Here is an 18,976-nt window from a genome sequence, read left to right on the forward strand (position 1 = left end):
GATAGCGGGCAGGCCGCTAAGCCTAATTTTTCCGACCGCCTTCCTGCTTCCTGGGCGGACCCGAAGCTCGAAAACCGCCGCTCCCGACCGACTCAAGCCTGACGTCTCGTCACTACTCACTCAATTCAACCATATTTACCTAGTATCTTGGTTTATTCGCTGTTCCAGCACAGGGTTAGTGATTATTGTCATTAAGTAGCCTGCGCAAGCTAATACTCGGGCTCTAGATTGCTTACAATGGCCGACTCAAGCGACTCCCAGCCTGTCGCCCGCTCGACCAAGCTTGTCAGTGAGGCCTTGCTCAATGAGAAGGTACTAGGCTTAACCCATCCGCGCCGTTGATGACGATATAATTTCTCCATAATTCTATCAGATGCTCAACTCTGGCCTCTCTGGATATGCTCTCCTCGCATTAGAACGACCATTGAAACGTCGGCTAACATGTGCCTTGTTAATCATTAGTGGGATCGTGCCATCTCTTCCATGATTATTCGCTCTTCCCTCGGCCTGTCCTTCGGTGTTGTCTTCTCAGTGCTCCTCTTCAAGCGGAGGGCATGGCCCGCGTGGGTTGGTCTGGGCTTCGGTGCTGGACGTGCATGGGAGGAGGCTGACGGTATGTCCTGTCATTAATGTAATGATCCGGTGTTATTAACTCAATAATATAGCTTCTTTCCGCAGGGGTGATTCCCCAGTGAGAGACGCTCTGCGTAGGTAGACGGACTTTGGCATGCAGTCTGCGTTTGTATGATACCTGTATAGCTGGGCAGATAACCGCCATGGCATGGTTTTTAAAGTTTAGAAGAAATTCTAGACCTGTATTTCAACATTGTCTTTCGCAAACCAACGATTCTTTCTTACCTGCTCATTGGTTTGCTTTTGTCATACTTTAAGCACGTCAATCTATTTCAGAACTGGGGACTACTCATAAGACTCGCAGACTATTGAGTGCCGTGTCAATTGTACAGCTAGTTTTATTTTCACGAAACTCTTGTCGCCCGGCGGCGAACTATGTACTATCAGAGAGACACAAGCGCAAGCCGTGTGGAAGTCCTTCGTGCGGGCCGTACCAGTGGCTTGGTCCACTCGTCTGGATCAAATCTAAGCAAACCAGCAACCAGAAACACCTAGAGAGACAAATGCAGATGAAGGACAACAGCGTACTCCTTGCGCTTCGCTAGACAAAGACTGCAACGGTTTGGATCGGGCACCGAAACGCTAGGCGCAGGTAAACAAAAGTGGGTGAGCTGTTCGGATAAGTGAATAAAACGATCGAGTAATACAGGAGGGGAGATAGCCGCATATTGAAAAGAGAATTTGAGGTGGAAAAGTAGCGGAAGGAAATGGAGGCTAGCTATGCGGTGGGAAATGGGGAAAAGTACACAAACATTAAGCCAACAAACTCCGAAGCCCGATATGCAAGGGTATCATGATCATGAATCGTCCAAAGATATCCGACGTCGAGTACAAAAGGTGTGAGAAAGGACTTGGTAGAAAATAAACCAAGACAAACGCGGTTGCCAAGTACCAGTACCTGGGAAAGCTGCTGAAAGTTCACAGATTGCCGTGTGTTAAACAGCCGAGGCAGCTGCAGCTGGGACCACATTGGCAATTACCGGCCTCACCGGCACAGGCGCCAGGCAGGCCAACCTGATACTCATAGGTGTAATAAGCATCAGGAACCATGAGGTGGTCTGCAGTAAAGGACTCAATAGCCTGAGAGTCATAGCCATTATCCAAAGGAGTATTACTGGTGCCACAGCACGCCTCGACTGGTACATTCTCAAAGTTAGTCTCGAGTTCGGCTAACGTCTGGTCCATTTGCGGCGCGCTGTATTGAAGTTCGTTGGCATGAGGAGTCTGCTGATCGAACTCGTTCCCGTTCCCGAAAGCTTGCGAATCCTGAGCAATGATGCGTCCCACCTCTTGGATATGTTGCACGGTAACGTCATTATAGGGATGGTCCGGGCAAGCCAAGCAATTGCATTGAGGGCCACAACTGCAGCTATGGGGAATACCACTGGTGTGGTTTGTTGAACCGTGCGTTGTTAAACTGGGGGAAACAAGATCGGAAGCCTCAGCAGAGTCAGGCTGTGCCGGGTGAACTTGCTCGAAACCGATGCTGGTAGGGTTTATGGGTGAAACGTGAGGAGCGAATCCGGACAAGGCAGGATGAACACCGTTAGTTGTAGTATCCACAGGGGAAAAATGTCTATCGAAGTTTGAGAAATTATGCCAGGTCGACGAGGAGGCCTCAGGCACAGGCGAGGGAGCCATAGAAGTGACAGCATACGAATTCGGCACAGCGATGTTTGGCTCTGCCTTGATACCGTTTGAACTTTCAGTTCGAGAACTCGAACAGCAGGAGCCGGGCGTATGAGTCAATATAGACTCCTTAGGCTGCACGGACGGCTGGAACATGTTCGACTGTGATGCTGCGGTAGTGAATCCATCACTAGAGAGTCCTAAACCGCTTGAGATATTGTCTGATATCGGAAAGCTGTCTGGTTGCGAGAAATTTCCAGTAGCCTTGTATGGGTAACACGGTGCCTGGGCCTGTGATCCATATGGATTCACCGCTGGCGAAGTCCCACACTGAAGGGCGTGTTGATGATATTCTGGTATAGAATGAAGAGCTCTTGATACCTGTTCTGGGGCTGTTTTCACGTGCTTCTTGCTGGACTTTTGGATCTTGCTTGGACTAGGACTAGCGCTACTAGCACTGGTAGCACTAGCACTAGGAGCAGCATTCAAATCTAGGGGAGCCGGGGTGGGCCCGTTTTCTCCAAGTATCATCTTATAGACCGGTCGACAAAGGCAGCTGGAACCTAAGAAAGGGAAGGTATTAGAACAGAGCAATAAAGTAAAGTATGCACACTTACCCTTGGGAATAGCAACCATAAAAGCACCTAACTTCTTACAGTTGCAACTGCCTTCGACATGGGGACACTTAGACAGCGGACGCCCGGCTTTTCCAACGCTCACCATAAGGCGATCATAATGGGCGCATTTGGACGAACGGTGACCGCGAATGCATGGTTCACTGGATTGGAGTCCGCTCGTCAGTCTATTATTCTTCAAGTAGTTACACCGCGTCATGCTTACCAAGACCATTTAACTCCGTTTTCGTCAAAAGGCATGGCGAGTATACAGATTGGCGAAATAGAGCAGGTTTTGAGGATAGGTGAAAGCGACCCGGTGCTGCGGGGTGCTGATAGCACGCAATGTCGCAAGCGATCAACTCACGGCCAGAAACAGCCAGTTGTTCGGGTACGACCACGAGCACGGTGGGCGCAACTTGAATTTGAGTCTCTTATATGTGACGCTAAGAGTATGAACACCACGCATCAAGGCCAAATGATTGATTCGAATCGATTATGACGGACATGCAGCTCGGACTAGCAGATCCGGACAGAGACGGAAGTGAACGCCGTCGAGACAGCGGAAGAAGTAGGGAGTGCGCGGACCATGTAAACAGACAGTAAATGAGGTAAACTTGTGAGGGAAGAATCAGACAATTCAGTGCTAAAAGCCTCTACAGCTTCATTCAGCGAAGGCCGTCCGTGGTGTTGGTGGAAGACCTGAAGGATGCAGCGGGGTTGGACTTAAAAGCAGCCCATTATTCAAAAAAGATACACCGCTTGATTGGCCGGTGCCTTTCTGCCTGATACCTCAGGCAATAAATTACATCTTGAAATTATTGGCATGGAGGTTCGAGGCTGTCTCTGGTAGAACTCATCGCCCTCTTCTCAAACCGCGGGTAGCGTCACTCGGAGCCGCTTCTCTACAGTTCGCCGATTGAAGCCTATTTCTCGCTGCCTCCATCCGTTTTGCAGTTCTCTGACCTTTCTCAATTCGCCGTTCCGCAACCAATGACCTCCAATTACGACGACCACGACCTCCCCCAACAGCGACCTGACAGCAGGAGGGCGCCACGCCGGGTCCGTGAGATTTTCTCAGTGCCTGCTCCTGTAAAGCGTGTGTTCGACCGCTTTCCCCTGCTTACATACCCTGCAAATGATCTCCCACATCACGCTGGGTCGGGGCGAAGCGGAAACCAATTATTTGTCTTCATCGATGCCGCGGGAGCTCGACGGGGGCGGCCGTCTTTCAACCCTCAATGCCTGAAGTGGCAGGTATGAATAGAGATATCATACGTAGGGTTTTGCTCGTGATTGACATTATTTGATGCGCAGGCCTACCTCAGATTCATGGGCATCGATTTCGAGCTCGTCCCTTCGAACAATCATGCGTCCCCATCTGGCTTCCTCCCTTTCCTCCTTCCGGCGCTCCCAGTCGGTACTGACGCGCCGATTCCTTCCAATAAATTACAAAAATGGGCCATCGAGGAAGTTCACTGCGAAGAAGAGCAGCAATTAAATGTGCGCTTCGAAGTATATTCGTCCTTGCTGGATACCAGGATACGAAATGCTTGGGTATGTATGAGCTGCACTTGAATTGGATGAAGATGGCTGTTGACAGCTTGGTAGCTCTACCACCTCTACCTGAATCACGATAATTTTGAGGCTGTTGCGCGACGTCTTTATGTCGATCCCTCAACTACTAATACCGCCGTCCGCTTCGCGTTAGCAGCACAATTGCAGCAGGCTGCGCGGGATGAACTCCTTAAGTCATCACCATATATCGATGCCGGTGCTTTAGAGGCCGAAGCGGCTGAAGCTTTTGAAGCGCTCTCTACGGTACTCGGCGATAAGGATTACTTTTTCGAGCGACCTAATCCGGGACTGTTCGACGCCAGTGTGTTTGCATATACGCATCTGATACTGGACCAAAAGATGGGCTGGAAGTATAACCGGCTGCAGCAGCTATTGTCACAGTATAAAAATCTTGTTCAACATCGAGCACGGCTACTGGAATTCTTCTAGGCAAATTCAGTCGGAGCGTTGAATAACGAAGAATGTCCATAATCATGTACAATACTAACTCAGCTATCCATAGAGAGCAGCATAATGTACCATTAGTTAGACCTCACCCTGAAACATACCCCAAACCACACCATAACACCCACCCACTTCCTCGCCCTGCTCCCCAACAGTGCCACCATCTCTTCATTCACCCTTCTCTCCCTTACTTTCTCACCTCCATTCAATGGCACAATTTCAAACCCAGCCCTCTCCGCAGCAGCAATGACTTCCCCAATCTCATGCGCATAGCTCGTCGGGCGGATCTTCTTCCCACTTGTCACATCCACAAACCCAGCCTGACTAATGGCTCCCATCTCCGCGTGCATATTCGTCACAAGAAGGTACCCTCCAGGTCTAATCAATCGCGCCGCACCCTCGAAAAACTTGTCCAACGGGATATGCTCCAAGACCAGTGTCGAAATCGCACCTGATGCCCTGGCTTCGCCACGCAAAGACACAGGTAGAGATTCTGGCCGAGGCGACAGTAAATCATACACACCTAGCACAACCCTACCTTCATCCACGGTGCCCTTTACACCCTGAGCTTTGAGATTCCCTTTAGCAACCTCCAGCATGCCCGGTGACGCATCCAGCCCAATTATCTGGGCTTCTTTCGGCGCGGACTCGGCCAACTGCAGGGTATTCCGACCCGTGCCGCAGCCTAGATCCACAAGTTTGAGTACCTGCTCCCCTGAAGTCATGTTAAACTTCCCATCTGTCTGTGTCTGCACAAGGCCCAGAAAGCGCGGGAGCAAATCCTTCATTTCGAAGGTGTCGAGTGCTTGCAGGAAATTTCCGTCTGTATCGTAGACCTATCCACCACAAAAATGGTTCATATCTTTCTTTGTGCCAGCGATATATGGTTGGGAACATACTTCTGCCCATTTGTTATAAGCCTCAACCGTTTCCACGTACTCGATTCGGTGGCTGTCTGGAATTCCGACATCATTTCCCTGCCCGTGGCCGAGGGCTTCCTGGATTGATTGATTTGCCATGGGAGTTTCAGCTGGGTTGGATTGTATGGACGTGTATAGGTGCTTTGCCGAGGTTTGTTGCGGCCAGACAACCTTGACCAAATTGAACGTTTAGGCTTCAGCGATGAAACTGGCTACTCTATCTTGCACCGAGTCGAGTGTGAGGTGAGGTGAATAAAACCTTCGACTTCGGTCTTGTGTTAAGAATTTATTCTCGCGTATGCTTTTTACGAGGCACGATGAGTCACTGGCTGACTCAGTGTTCCGAGGCTCTACAGTACACGTCTGGAAATCGTATTCTTTCAGTTCAGGGGCCGACCCTATGAATTAGGGATCATAATTTTCTCTTGTGGACATTATCATGTGGCCGAGTAGTTCGGTTGATATAGGAAATCGTAGGTAGAGCATCATGGCCGGCACATGAGGCATCACTAGGAAAAGATGTTCAGAACGCGCTGGCGGTTCGGCTAAAATTCGAGTTCAAAAACAAAAGAACAAAGAATGGAAAGAGAAAGAGAAAAGGAAAGAAGAAATAATAAAAAAAAGAAAGAAAAGAAAAGAAAAAGAAAAAGAAAAAGAATAGACAGACAAGGGGATTGTAGAAGAATATAAGAAATAAGAGAAAGTTGCTTTATTGCCGTGCCAGCCGGAGAGGGAGAAGGTGGAAATAAAGGAGAAAGAAGAGAAGCATCAGCAAGCAAGGCAAGAACGAGCCGTAAACTCGTAACCCACACGCATTTCATCGCTCAATGAATCGTAGTTGCGTATCTTGCTCATCATTCGTATTAATAGACCGTAGCTCCAAAAGGTGCCGTTTCCTTGAGATCTTCCACAAGATCTTCCACATTGTGCAAATATCTTCCCAGAAGAGATTGTTTCTCCTCTGTTGTTCGAGTGTCGCGGTTGCCCCTGCCATTGCTATGAGCCCCCGAAACATTGACACTCCTTGATACAGGCCCACCTCCCAGCTTACTGGGGCTGCGTTGTAGGGCTGTATTTGGAGCACTGACGGAGACCATGGCGGTTTCTGGCATCAGGTAGAAGTAAAGAAACTCAACAAGTTTCAGCTTGACTTCGCGCGCTGTTGAGCGCTGCTTGAAGAGAGATGTCACTGTGAGCAATCCGTCCAGCTCTTCAAACGTCCGCGTATTGGCAGGGTGGTCTAGCAAAGCCGTGACAAGGGTGAGAAGCGTTGCGGATTGAATGGCAGGGCAGTTGATCGGATCTAAAAGATCCAGAAGAAGGTTCATGTAGATTTCACGGGCGAACAGAATTCTCGAGGGCGGATGGAGAAGAAGCACGCCTTGTATCAAATCAAGTGTTGACAGAATGAGAAGATCGTTGGTACCACTACTCTCGCGACCAAGCAGGTGCTCTAGACAAGTCACCAAGCGCATTGCCACTAAATTTGGATCAGCACTGACTCACTAATAGCCTAATAACAGGGCTACGTACCATTCCATTGGAACCCATCTTGAAGTTTGAAAAACTCTCTGAACGCAGGGTCATCTCTGAGCTCGGACAGTGCTTTACAGCCCGATTGTGGAGCGGCGCATAACAGTGGCGAGCCTCGTTTATCAGACACCGGCCGTTTCGCCCTGGAGAGGCAGATCTGTGCTAAAAGCCCTTCCACCTGGCGCAAACCTTTGCGCACTTTGGTTGGCTCGTACGAAGAAAGGTAGTCGAACGAATGAGCCAGTAAAGCTTCCATCAGTGGCAGCGTTTGTAAGTTGCAAGATAAAATAAAGAGTCAATCCCAGGAAAGGGACGTGCAGAACGAGAAGACAAGAGGGCGAAACACTGGCTTAATCTAGACCCTATGCCTAGCGGCGAGGCTTATCTGGAGAAGCGGGCTGAGAAAACAAAAGCGCCGTGGAGCTGAGCTAGCGAGGAGCCTTAGTCGACGTCCACCTCTTTATTGTGGATAAAATAAATAGCTAACCAGGAGGCTGGTAAACGTAAAGGTATATCGTCATCAGCTCATCGTCACTTGAGCTGATCAAGCGCGAGAAGCTCCCCACTGGTTGTACCTTGACTGGTCCACTCTTGCCAGCACATAAAACAACTCACTGTCGTTGCCGCGGAAACGGTGCCTTTCTTCAGCCCAATGCGGAGGCTGGGCGGCTAGCTATGAGGCTTGAGCTGAACAATGGATCTACCCATTCTAGAAGCGCGAATCAACATGTGCCAGAGCGATAATCCTGATCTGGATCTCCAGGATTAATTGCGTCAGCTCTTTTCCTGTAGGTCTGGCTGCAGTGCCAACATTCTTATCACATACATACATACTAGGAAACACTGTTGGTTAGTGACATTTGCCTGTCACATATGGATTGCACTACCGGCAAGCAGGAATCCTGCGCATTCCTCTCCACAGTAACCTTGCACGTGTCATCTTAGGATCACAACCGTAGTACATCAACTTGAGTCTGTGTCCTTCAGAGGTTATACAGCATACAGTGACTGCCGAGACGACAACGGTCGGCCCTCTATCACGAGGTCATGTGACACTGCCTGCGACCACCGCCTAGCATGTGATTCCTTACTACGTCACGTTTTGCCTGTCTATCTTTTCGTCTCCCCGCATCAAGATGCTGGGGAGCGTCGCTTCGGCCGAGGACATGAACGGAATTTTTTCCCAGTGCCAATACTGCTGTTGAACAGACCTACTCTAGCAAGGGCGGAAAAATCATCCCTTAAGTCGCTTTTGCCCTTATTCATGTGACTAAGCTTCACATCTACGTTGCTTTTCTAGCACATGCCGTCCACCTACAGGGCTTCACTTATAAATCAGGCAACCACGACCGCAAAACACTGAACGATCTCCTTACTCGTACTTTCTTGTGTAACAAGCGAAACCATCAAGCGCAAATGACGCCCGATTCGGACTTTCACCCTCCGCACGCAATACCCCCCCGGGTTAGCTCCAACCGAATATCGGGCGCATCTACTCGAGACAAGGCAGCACTAATGGGAAACTTCGAGAAGGACGGGCTGTCAAAAAGTGGCAAGCTTCAGACAAACACCGATTTGTCCAAAAGACACACGCGAAATCAGTCAAGTCTCGACGGGACAAAATACAAAGATGGGAAATGGTCCCAAGAGAATGAGGAGGTGATCATGGGTCCGTACGACTACATGCTGCAACACCCGGGGAAGGACCTGCGACGGCAGATGATCAACGCTTTTAATGTATGGTTGAAGGTGCCGTCTGAGAGCTTGACCATCATCACCAAAGTAGTGGCTATGCTCCATACCGCTTCATTATTGATCGACGACGTCGAAGACAACTCCCTTCTCCGGCGAGGAATTCCGGTCGCACATAGCATCTATGGCACCGCGCAGACGATCAATTCGGCAAACTACGTCTACTTCCTCGCCCTCCAGGAGGTGCAAAAACTGAAGAACCCGGCAGCTATCGACATATACGTCCAGGAGCTGCTGAATCTACACAGAGGGCAAGGCATGGATCTGTTCTGGCGAGACACGCTCACTTGTCCAAGCGAAGATGAATACCTGGAGATGGTGGGCAACAAGACTGGAGGTTTGTTCCGGCTAGCTGTGAAATTGATGCAAGCTGAGAGCAGCACTGGAAAGGACTGTGTGGCCCTTGTGAATGTTATGGGACTGGTTTTTCAAATATGCGACGACTATCTCAATTTATCTGACACGACATATACCCAGAACAAAGGTCTCTGCGAGGACCTCACAGAGGGCAAATTCTCATTCCCCATTATCCACAGCATTCGATCGAACCCGGGGAACCATCAGCTCATCAATATCCTCCGACAGAGGACAAAGGATGAAGAAGTCAAACGCTACGCGCTCCAGTATATGGAAAGCACGGGCAGTTTCAAGCATACGCAGGATGTTGTTCGGCAGCTACGTGCCAGAGCTCTGCAGCTCATTGAAGAGATTGAGAACAGCGAAAATGGCGAGCAACCGGAGGAACACAATGATGGCACGATGGTCCGGGCAATCCTCGACAAAATCACAGAGTCCACCTTGGCTGATACGGATACGACTACGAGGGATATCGACGGCAATTGTGCGACCTCCTCTTTCATTGAATCTTAGCTGCATACCACATCTTTGTCGGCGGTGTTTGGGATTTAGAAGGGTTACACATGATCTAAAGACGAGGTTACGATAATTCGTTTTGGGTGTCTATTATTCTATAATTATCTGCGGGCGATCCATATCTGCTGTTTTCTCCAGCGCTCGAATCGGAAAGGTTCCAATAGCACTCCGGGTATAATCCATTCCAAACCTCCCTTATCGTAACCACCAACTAGACGCCAGTAACATGATAGTATCCAAAAGGCTCTCGTAACTCACATAACCAAGGATAAACGCCTACATAACCACACAGCAAGCCTTCTCCAGCTTCCGCAGCACCCGCGGCAGGATCGCATTGACGACCTGCTCAATCTCGTCCTGGTTACCCTGTTGCTGTTGCTGTTGCTGGTGATGATGCTGCTGTTGATGCGGCTGTTGGTAGTGCTGTTGTTGATGTCCATGTCCATGCGACGGTTTGGAAGGAATATTATCGGCCGCTCCACCAGTAAGATTGACATAGATTCTGCCCTCATTCTCCTCCGTCGCATATTGCAGCCCCAGCTCGCGACAGACCTTCTCCACGCGCGGCTTGATCTTTTGAACATGGTTCACGGAATGGTTTCCCTTGCCAACAATCCTAGCAGTCCCTGTCAGTCAGCCTACCATTCAAACAACCACCCATACATCCATCTGCCCAGTAGAGTAGGCTGAGACATACACATGCAGATGAGTCTGTCCTTGACTCCTCGCGTACTTAATCCTCTCTTCAAGGATATCTTCTGCTTCTTCAACATATTGTCCGTGAAGATCGATTGTGTCCGCATCAACGCGCCCCGGCGCGTTGTTCTCGCGAAAGATAAACTCCGACGCTTGTCGGTTATACTCCTCCATCTTGCGGCCGTGCGCTTTGCCCTTCTCGCTGAGTTCTTTGGCTGCTGCGCCATCGCCGGACGCGTATGCTTCTTGGGACTGGTAGCACCACTATTTTAGCAATCGGAAGAGGGTTGCGGGTGTCGATGTTCAGGGAAGTTGGTGGCGGACGTACGCGCTGGAAACAGGAGTTGCGCTTCGAGGCTTCTTGTCGAGCGAGGTCGCGGAGACGATCGTATTCGGCTTCGGCATCGTTGCTTTGGGAGTGGTTGAAGGCTTTTCGCAAGGGTGGTCGTTAGCCTGCGTAGGAGTGGGTGATGCGGTGTGTTGTTTACTTACCCCGGGGGCCCATATAAGAAAGTTCGTGCTCGTGCATAGTGTATATGGTAAATCGCGACGGTGGTCGCGACGGTCTGTTGGATGTGTTTTAGGGTAGATAAGAATGTCAATTGAGAATAAAGTGCGGTCGAGAAGTGGACGAGAAGTCGCGAAAAGATCTGGGGATCTTCGGCCAAACGGGTGGAGCCTTGGGCCCTGAGCGACCAGATCGAGGATTGCTTGCTGAGGGCCTGAGGCCCTCAGCGGGCTTGTACTTACTATTGTACTACGAACCGTGGATCCAGCTGATATGTATATGTACAGTTGATGAACTACATATTGCCATGAACATCAAACATTATGCAGTGTAGGTTTCATAATTGAAAACTCCTCATTCTAGATCGGGGCGGGTATCTGCGTCTGCGGGCGCGACGGTATATATCTCCCAGCTTTCGGCGTATTTAACACTGGCAGTTCGGGAACAAATCCAGTTAACACCGTATAACAGTAGGACAAACTATAAGCATAATTTCGATGACTATTCTATCATTCTTCATGTTCTTACAAGGCTAGGCCGACGAAGAATTCTCGGTACTGGTCCTTGGGGGACACGAGTCATGTCTTGACTACGGTCTTGAAAAGGTGAGGAGTCTTTATCGGCCATTCGATTCTGCCTGAGTCATGGAGCGAAAATCGGAATCGTACGATGTTACGAGTATGCGCTAATCTTGTGTATCTGTCGAAATCCCAAAGTACCAGAGACAGTGTACGGTATTGTGGAATACATTGTGGAATACAAGTACGTTTTGCTCAGGTTCTCGGTACGCCATAAGAGTACAGCCGACAGGTAAGAATGCTGAACCAAAGAGAGAAACCAAGAGAGAATCTGGCTGCTCCTTTGCTGAAACTTGTGTGGCTTTATCTACCACGGAATGTTCCTGGCTAAAAGTCAAGACTTCTCCACCAACTTATTCTAGTGGTGTTCTACGCATAACGCTAGCCGCCTCCTCAGCTTAGGTCCTCGTGGCAAAGCCCTTGTGGCTTGCCCACTATGGGCCATGATGCAAATTGCAAAAACTCAGCCTTGTCCAAATACCGACCAAAAATTTAGGATACTCGGTAACGCACTCACTCGTCGAAATGGTGCGCCGATGTACGAGCCTTGGTCTTCACATCTCTTATTCTCCCCCAGACTCCCGCTTCTTCCGAATTATGAATGCTGAGTCTGAGTCTGAGTCTGACTCAAGAACGTTGATCTCAAGGCAATCATATGCGGAGCAGAGGTGGAGTATGGAGATTGTCATACATTATCGGTCATAGATGGATGGGTATCCTAGACGTGAATCAGGGAGTCACCGTTTCCTTCTCCACGAGCCCACATCCTACGTGTACGGAGTACACCGGTAGACAAAGCCCAATGCTTATCCGACGTATGGAGTATGCAGAGAGCTGAATCTTACCTCAGACAGACACGCACTACAGTTCTTGAATTAGCAGTGAGGTCAGACGGTGAAACGGCGTCAGACCCGTTAACTTCTCGATCAATAAGGGAGTTTACCAAAGCGATTCTTGTTCCAAAGCGTCTTGGTTTCCGTCCCTTCCATCAATCCCAAATCATCTTGTTCAGTCCGAAGCTGATCTGCAGCAGGCGGAGATTAAACCACAATAGCTCAATAAGCAGTCTACCTTGACACAATGGCTATACCCAGCCTCTGTTCTACCATCAGACAGAATCTAGATTGTCACTGTTGCCGATTCTCGTTTTCTTTCTCGTTATTCACTGTCGTGTGTCTGCTCACTCCGTGTCTGGTATGATAAATCCATCTTGAAACAGGCCCGGATTGACGATTCCATACTCGTTGCGTGCTAAGTCGGAAAAGGACTAGCCCAAGATTTTATCAAAAAGGGGAGGGTGGTTTCCGACTGGTGATTGGTAGAATCCGTTTGCTCTCCACAGCAACTACTGTACGATTGGGCCAACCATGACTCTGCAGCCGGGCCATCCTGGGCAGCCCCACGCCCCCTGACTTTCGCCGTGCCTCTCGCTCTCTTTCAGCAGGAGACCCAGAAAACCTGGGCCCCTCTCGCTGCTCTCTTTGCGGGCGCTCACTGGCACGTCTTCTTCCGGAGCTTCATCTTCTCGTTTTCTGCTCTCTACTCTCCTACTCTCCTGCTCTCCTGTCCTTTCATCTGATTTTCTCCTTTCCCCTTCTTTCTCTTGACCCGCCTCCACGGACTGAGGGCAGAATTTCAGCACTCCATCCTTCTTTTCTTTTTTCTTCTTCTGACACAATCAATCGCTCATCGCATTGATTGCCTGCCGCTGCTCGTTCAGTTTTGCTGCTACTTATCATTGGCTGGTCTAACCGCTCTTCAAACTAATTTTCGCCTCCTTTCGGCTTAATCATACGTCGCGACTCTGCCGATTTCTTCCCCTTACTTCTTGACCTTCGTCTTGCGCTTATCCAGTCCGCCACTTTTCTTCCATCCAATTCACTGAAGGCAGGATTCATTAGGTGAGTTGGTTATTAGCGCGGCGTCGTGTTGTTTGTTCTTCGTCTACCTCCCCCGTTCATTTGCCGTCACTGTCCCGTGGTTCTACCGTATTACGTCGGTCGGTCCGTCATGGTCTCCTTGCTTGAATGCGATGGATATGAATCCAGGATGTTGGGTCTTCGCAGACCGCTCCGTTGTGCTCCTCGATTCTTTGCTTTCTGACAGACGTCCCCCTTCTCATGCCACATTCACGATAGCCTCGTTGCAGGAGTCCCGCGTACGGAGAATTTGCTGACAGTCAACATCCGATAGACGCTTATCCAACCCACGTCCTTCTTTCACTTTACCGGTCATCGCGACTTTGTCAAAACCCATATCCGTTCCGACTTTTTGAATCCGCCAAAATGGGTTGTGGAATGAGTACCGAGGATAAGGAGGGCAAGGCCCGCAACGAGGAGATTGAGAACCAGCTCAAGCGGGACAAGATGATGCAGAGAAACGAGATAAAAATGCTCTTGCTCGGTAAGTTTCTGCCTCTGCATTCTCCGAAAAATTCTAGCTTACCGCTTCCGCAGGTGCCGGAGAGTCTGGCAAGTCTACAATTCTCAAGCAGATGAAGTTGATCCACGAGGGTGGCTACTCCCGCGATGAGAGGGAGTCGTTCAAGGAAATTATCTACAGCAACACCGTCCAGTCGATGCGTGTCATCCTGGAAGCCATGGAGTCACTGGAGCTGCCTCTGGAAGATGCTCGTAACGAATATCACGTCCAGACCGTTTTCATGCAACCCGCTCAGATCGAAGGCGACAGCCTGCCCTCAGAAGTTGGCAATGCCATTGCTGCCCTCTGGCAGGATGCCGGGGTTCAGGAGTGTTTCAAGCGATCTCGTGAATACCAACTCAACGACTCTGCCAAATAGTGAGTAGTGTAGTGATCCCTATAACCGTTGCTCTCGCTGACCAACTTCCCAGCTACTTTGACTCTATCGAGCGTATTGCCCAGAGCGACTACCTTCCCACGGACCAGGATGTCCTTCGCTCACGTGTCAAGACCACCGGTATCACCGAGACGACCTTCATTATCGGCGATCTGACCTACCGTATGTTCGACGTTGGTGGTCAGCGTTCTGAGCGAAAGAAGTGGATTCACTGCTTCGAGAACGTCACCACCATTCTTTTCCTGGTCGCCATTTCCGAATACGATCAGCTGCTTTTCGAAGATGAGACTGTAAACCGTATGCAGGAAGCCCTCACTCTGTTCGACTCCATCTGCAACTCCCGCTGGTTCGTCAAGACTTCAATTATTCTCTTCCTTAACAAGATCGACCGCTTTAAGGAGAAGCTCCCTGTCAGCCCCATGAAGAACTACTTCCCCGACTACGAGGGTGGTGCTGACTACGCCGCTGCCTGCGACTACATACTCAACCGCTTTGTCTCTCTGAACCAAGCAGAGCAGAAGCAGATCTACACACATTTCACATGCGCCACAGACACGACACAGATCCGATTTGTCATGGCAGCTGTAAATGGTAAGCTATGATCCTTCACAGTTGGTTCTTCGCTAATGCTCTCGGTAGATATTATTATCCAAGAGAACCTGAGACTCTGTGGTCTGATTTAATGATCGGTATAGAATGATCGAGTGAGGATTGTCTCGACATTTAGACCGGACGCTATGTGAACTGTATTTTGCTTTTATTGTCATACCATGTTGCACATTTCTTTTGAAAGATCTTTCAATTGGCGTTGAGACTTTCATACTTTTTATAATTATTTTCTTTTTTTTTTTTTTCCCAATTTTCCCCTCTCAGTCTTTTCCTTTGTCTTCCATTGTCTTGAGATGATATCTAGCCAGCTCTTTGTTTCAGCATTACCGATATCCACATGACACAGAGCAGGGGGGTTTTCTTTTCTTTTCTTTCCTATCTACAGCATCAGGCTATCCCTCACTAACCATGTCACTCGAGGTGCCTGCTACCATGCTATGTCTTTGCCTGGGATGGCCCTTGTCCTTCTCTCCTGTTCCCTTTTTTGTCTGCTTGCGAATCGGATAATGATATATCCCACATCTACCTACTCGTTTTGATGTATTCGACAAGGCAAAAACAATGTATGCAAACTATTACATGTCACGCATTCTTGGTCAATCTTTTCTAGATACTTTCCGAAGTTAACATCGTGTCTTTGGTGTATCGGCATAAATGGTAAGTTAGACGAACCTTACTGCTGGCAGATGTATACATTCAGTATCGCGTTTCTTTCTTTTCCTACGTCACGCTCTGGTCGCTCAATAGTTTTATAGCAGGTGATAACTATTCTTCAACAATTCAAGCCATAATCTATACTCTAACTACCACCAGAGTAAAATGGAAAATGGATAGCCTTGAGTAGGCTAGGAACGCCCAAAACACCTAGAAACCGTCGCTCCGCTAAATAAATCTAAGGAGAGATAATAAACCAGTCCAAAAAATCACGACAAGACCAAAGACCCCTGGGTTTTCTTTTTAAAACCTCAATTTGGGTCCGACAAACACAATCAATATCGCAACCACCCACAGCGCAAAAATCCATGCATAAAGCATCATCCGCCCCCACCACCCCTTCCCTTCCGTCATCCGGCGCAACATGCCCATTCGCCGCTCCGCAGCAGCGAGATTTCCCGTCGTACGATCAAGGCCCTCCGCTGCACGAGCGAGGACCGATTTTTCGGCTTCAAGAGATGCCTGGAATTGTTGGGAGGAGGTCTTTAGTTGTGTCGCGAGGTCGAGGAGGGAGGAAGTGAGGTTTTCTTGTTCGAGGCGGTCGGTTGCGAGAGCCTCTTCAGTATCCGCTCTTGCCTGAGGTTCTGAAGTTTTCGCAGCGTCGTGCAAGGAGGAGCCTGTTGCTGTTGCTGTTGGTTTGAGATTTGATGTTGGTGATGAAGCGGTTGCAATATTCTGATGTCTGTTTCGGAGTGCGGGGCCAGGCACGGGTGCTGTTGGTGTAGGTGATGGTGATGAACCTGCGTCGACTATGGTGGTAGCTGGGACATCTAAATCGGATTTCTCCCTAGCAGCCTCCTGCGCCTCAAAACTATCTTCCGGCGTAGCCTCACCAGCCGTATCTGGCGTCCTTAGGAGATCCTCTCCATCGGTGTCCGCATCCTCATCGTCCTCGTCTTCACCAAGATCCCACCCATCTCCGCGTGCCGACACCCGGGACTCCTCCTCAGCCTGGATCTCGTCGAGGACGTTCTGGACTTGCTTGAGTGTCTGCCGGTTGCGCGAAAGACTAGACTGGAGCTCGTGCCGTCGGTCAACAGGTTTGATCTGGGGCAGGCTGCGTTCGAGGGCCTGAAGGGTGGCACGAGCGTACTCTATGTTCTTGAATGGTAATGTTAACTAGAGCCCTCTCATGGATATGAAAATGGATGCGGATCCACCGGGGATTGTGTACAGATAGGTAAGATCGGGATTGTAATGTCTGTCTGGGTCGAACATACCACGCCCACTCTGATCCGCTGGTACTCCGATCGCCGCAAGGATTTCAGATCTGCATTTGGGGAAAGGATGTTAGATTCAAGACGATCGACGAGGCGGGAGAGGTTCAGCGCGGCGAGATCGGAGGGGTCGGTGGTAGCTGGGTAGGTGGTTAGGGTCATCTCGCTAGAGCTCTTCGGTGACGACGGACAAGGCCGAAGTGTCCTTAGAAGAGTCGTCTGGGATTTGCCTCTCGGAAATCTTTTCGCCGCGATAGCAAGAGGGCTGAGGAGGAGCGTTTACGAGAAGTTGGGCATTCACTCGTGCATAGGTAGACTGCAGTGTTGTTCCTTGTCTGCTGAGTAGCTGCAGCCAGGTCCGCTGTTGGCCTCAGCAGCCTATCATTATGGTCCCGCTGGGGCCCGGTCAATGACTAAGCAGTACCTAGGGCAAGTGACTAATTATATCGATTGGCCTTATATGTTTGTACATACGTTAAGATATCCTCGACACATGTTGTGCCTTTGTAGAGTGGGAATTCAATAGCGAAGTCTGTCTCATTTTGCTAATATTCATCGTAACTAAAGCCGTAAGTCATGGCAGGTCCCAGGCAAAAATCGCCGCTTCTCGAGACTGCATCAATGTGGCAAACGCAAAAAAGAAAAGGAGCTGAAAAGAGAAATCTTTTCAGAGCGAACGGATTAACCGAGAGGAAAGCAGAACTAGACCAAACAATAACCAAACAAGAAAATGCAATGAACCAGACAAAACCCAAACCACCCATGGCACGCTATCCATGCAACATCAGAGAGATAGGTTAGCTGTATTCAATCACACACCGTCTCCATGTTCGGGCACCCTCTTCGTCCACATCGCGTAAGAATTCGACATGTTCCCCACGCTTTTGGACGGACCTAGATGCACCAAAGTCCAGAGAATTGGGATGTTGCCGATCAGCCACATCTGCGCTCCGTCTTGTTGGGAGAGATGTAGCTTGGGACGAATCATCAGTCGGCGTAGGAGAGTTCACAGTCCCAGAAAGCAGGTTGCAGTCCGTTCGCAAACCCACTAATGCAGACTCACCAACAGTCGTGCAATTGGGGCTTGTCGGTGAAGTGCATTCGCTCTCAAGCTGATAGGCCTGATCCATCTTCTGTCTTCGTTCTTCGATCAAGGCAGCGGCTAGGTAGCCACTCGAAGGCAACGACGTTGAATGGGACAAAGGACGCAGGATATCGCAAGCGGAAGGCAGCGGCAAACAGTGGTGAATGTCACGCGTAGAGTAAGAAAGCTCCGGATCTGATGGACCGGGCGACTGTTCGCCACCATGCTTCTCGGATGGCGTGTCCATTTGCCCCCTCGGTAGGATGTACTTTGTTCGTTGTCGATGTCTGATACGTCGAGCAAGCATGAAGGCGCAAATTATGCAGATGATTGGGTAGACTAGTCCAAGTCGAGAATTGCCAGAATCCTTGAAAAGGTTCGGATGATCATTCTCACTGCGCATTGCCAATTCAGAATGCCACCTCTGTCTAGAAAGTGGTCACCCGTAATCCTCAACCAGCCTAATGATGTTGTCGGCGCGATCTTGAGTAGACGTGAAGTGCTTTATGACCGCAGCCGTGGATAGTCTGTGTCCAAGACAGTAGTCGGCACCTGAGTCCCACTTCGAATAAAAGGCTGGGCCTGGGTTTAAGTGTCAAGTTCGAACGAAGGGCGAGAAATGCAGCAAAAGACTGTAAAAATGTCCGGGATATGAATAGTGTCCGGGGATGTACGTGAACAGAGTAGAGGGCAGCCTAGGTGCAGTGGCCCTGATCAAGAAGAAATCAGGAGAGGATGAAGACTTGATCGAACAGCCCGTCTGTCCACCTTTTGTA

At 49.6% G+C, this 18,976-nt stretch overlaps 9 protein-coding genes across 9 annotated transcripts; 4 read left to right on the forward strand and 5 right to left on the reverse strand.

Annotated features, from left to right (window-relative positions):
* The first annotated feature begins 98 nt into the window (after positions 1–98).
* BDW70DRAFT_133555 (MICOS complex subunit MIC10) lies at positions 99–1,042 on the forward strand. The gene is made up of 4 exons (XM_073736353.1): positions 99–174; positions 228–312; positions 463–613; positions 666–1,042. Exons 2-4 carry the CDS (start codon positions 238–240, stop codon positions 713–715), a joined length of 276 nt encoding a protein of 91 aa, XP_073597490.1. The 5' UTR covers positions 99–174; positions 228–237; the 3' UTR covers positions 716–1,042.
* On the reverse strand, positions 994–3,558 carry mac1 (putative copper-activated transcription factor GRISEA). The gene is made up of 3 exons (XM_073743621.1): positions 3,103–3,558; positions 2,880–3,040; positions 994–2,825 (listed from the first exon to the last, which is right to left on the reverse strand). Exons 1-3 carry the CDS (start codon positions 3,135–3,137, stop codon positions 1,552–1,554), a joined length of 1,470 nt encoding a protein of 489 aa, XP_073597491.1. The 5' UTR covers positions 3,138–3,558; the 3' UTR covers positions 994–1,551.
* Positions 3,559–3,750: 192 nt separating this feature from the next.
* On the forward strand, positions 3,751–4,929 carry BDW70DRAFT_26267 (putative mitochondrial outer membrane protein (Sam35)). Its single transcript, XM_073743623.1, has 3 exons — positions 3,751–4,133; positions 4,194–4,433; positions 4,488–4,929. The coding sequence occupies exons 1-3, from the start codon at positions 3,870–3,872 to the stop codon at positions 4,881–4,883; spliced, it is 900 nt and encodes a 299-aa protein (XP_073597492.1). The 5' UTR covers positions 3,751–3,869; the 3' UTR covers positions 4,884–4,929.
* BDW70DRAFT_26264 (class I SAM-dependent methyltransferase) lies at positions 4,581–6,127 on the reverse strand. Its single transcript, XM_073743622.1, has 2 exons — positions 5,798–6,127; positions 4,581–5,734 (listed from the first exon to the last, which is right to left on the reverse strand). The coding sequence occupies exons 1-2, from the start codon at positions 5,915–5,917 to the stop codon at positions 4,976–4,978; spliced, it is 879 nt and encodes a 292-aa protein (XP_073597493.1). The 5' UTR covers positions 5,918–6,127; the 3' UTR covers positions 4,581–4,975.
* A 554-nt stretch (positions 6,128–6,681) lies between these two features.
* Positions 6,682–7,607, reverse strand: BDW70DRAFT_158660 (cell division control protein 14; the record flags this gene model as incomplete). The annotated part of the gene is made up of 2 exons (XM_073740553.1): positions 6,682–7,298; positions 7,352–7,607. 2 exons carry the CDS (start codon positions 7,605–7,607, stop codon positions 6,682–6,684), a joined length of 873 nt encoding a protein of 290 aa, XP_073597494.1.
* Positions 7,608–8,489: 882 nt separating this feature from the next.
* Positions 8,490–10,094, forward strand: BDW70DRAFT_133560 (FPP/GGPP synthase family protein). Its single transcript, XM_073736354.1, has one exon. The coding sequence runs from the start codon at positions 8,768–8,770 to the stop codon at positions 9,971–9,973; it is 1,206 nt and encodes a 401-aa protein (XP_073597495.1). The 5' UTR covers positions 8,490–8,767; the 3' UTR covers positions 9,974–10,094.
* Positions 10,095–10,252: 158 nt separating this feature from the next.
* Positions 10,253–11,201, reverse strand: BDW70DRAFT_158662 (Smr domain-containing protein; the record flags this gene model as incomplete). Its single annotated transcript, XM_073740554.1, has 4 exons — positions 10,253–10,592; positions 10,674–10,924; positions 11,001–11,101; positions 11,165–11,201. 4 exons carry the CDS (start codon positions 11,199–11,201, stop codon positions 10,253–10,255), a joined length of 729 nt encoding a protein of 242 aa, XP_073597496.1.
* A 2,489-nt stretch (positions 11,202–13,690) lies between these two features.
* On the forward strand, positions 13,691–15,926 carry gpaA (guanine nucleotide-binding protein subunit alpha gpaA). The gene is made up of 4 exons (XM_073743624.1): positions 13,691–14,161; positions 14,215–14,557; positions 14,611–15,167; positions 15,216–15,926. Exons 1-4 carry the CDS (start codon positions 14,044–14,046, stop codon positions 15,257–15,259), a joined length of 1,062 nt encoding a protein of 353 aa, XP_073597497.1. The 5' UTR covers positions 13,691–14,043; the 3' UTR covers positions 15,260–15,926.
* Positions 15,578–18,603, reverse strand: BDW70DRAFT_149199 (uncharacterized protein; the record flags this gene model as incomplete). The annotated part of the gene is made up of 7 exons (XM_073738971.1): positions 15,578–15,757; positions 15,880–15,950; positions 15,993–16,062; positions 16,173–17,000; positions 17,120–17,346; positions 17,400–17,494; positions 17,936–18,603. 7 exons carry the CDS (start codon positions 18,601–18,603, stop codon positions 15,578–15,580), a joined length of 2,139 nt encoding a protein of 712 aa, XP_073597498.1.
* Positions 18,604–18,976: the final 373 nt, after the last annotated feature.

Source organism: Aspergillus foveolatus (assembly GCF_047715535.1).
Source record: "Aspergillus foveolatus strain CBS 279.81 unplaced genomic scaffold BDW70scaffold_15, whole genome shotgun sequence".
NCBI lineage: Eukaryota > Fungi > Ascomycota > Eurotiomycetes > Eurotiales > Aspergillaceae > Aspergillus > Aspergillus foveolatus.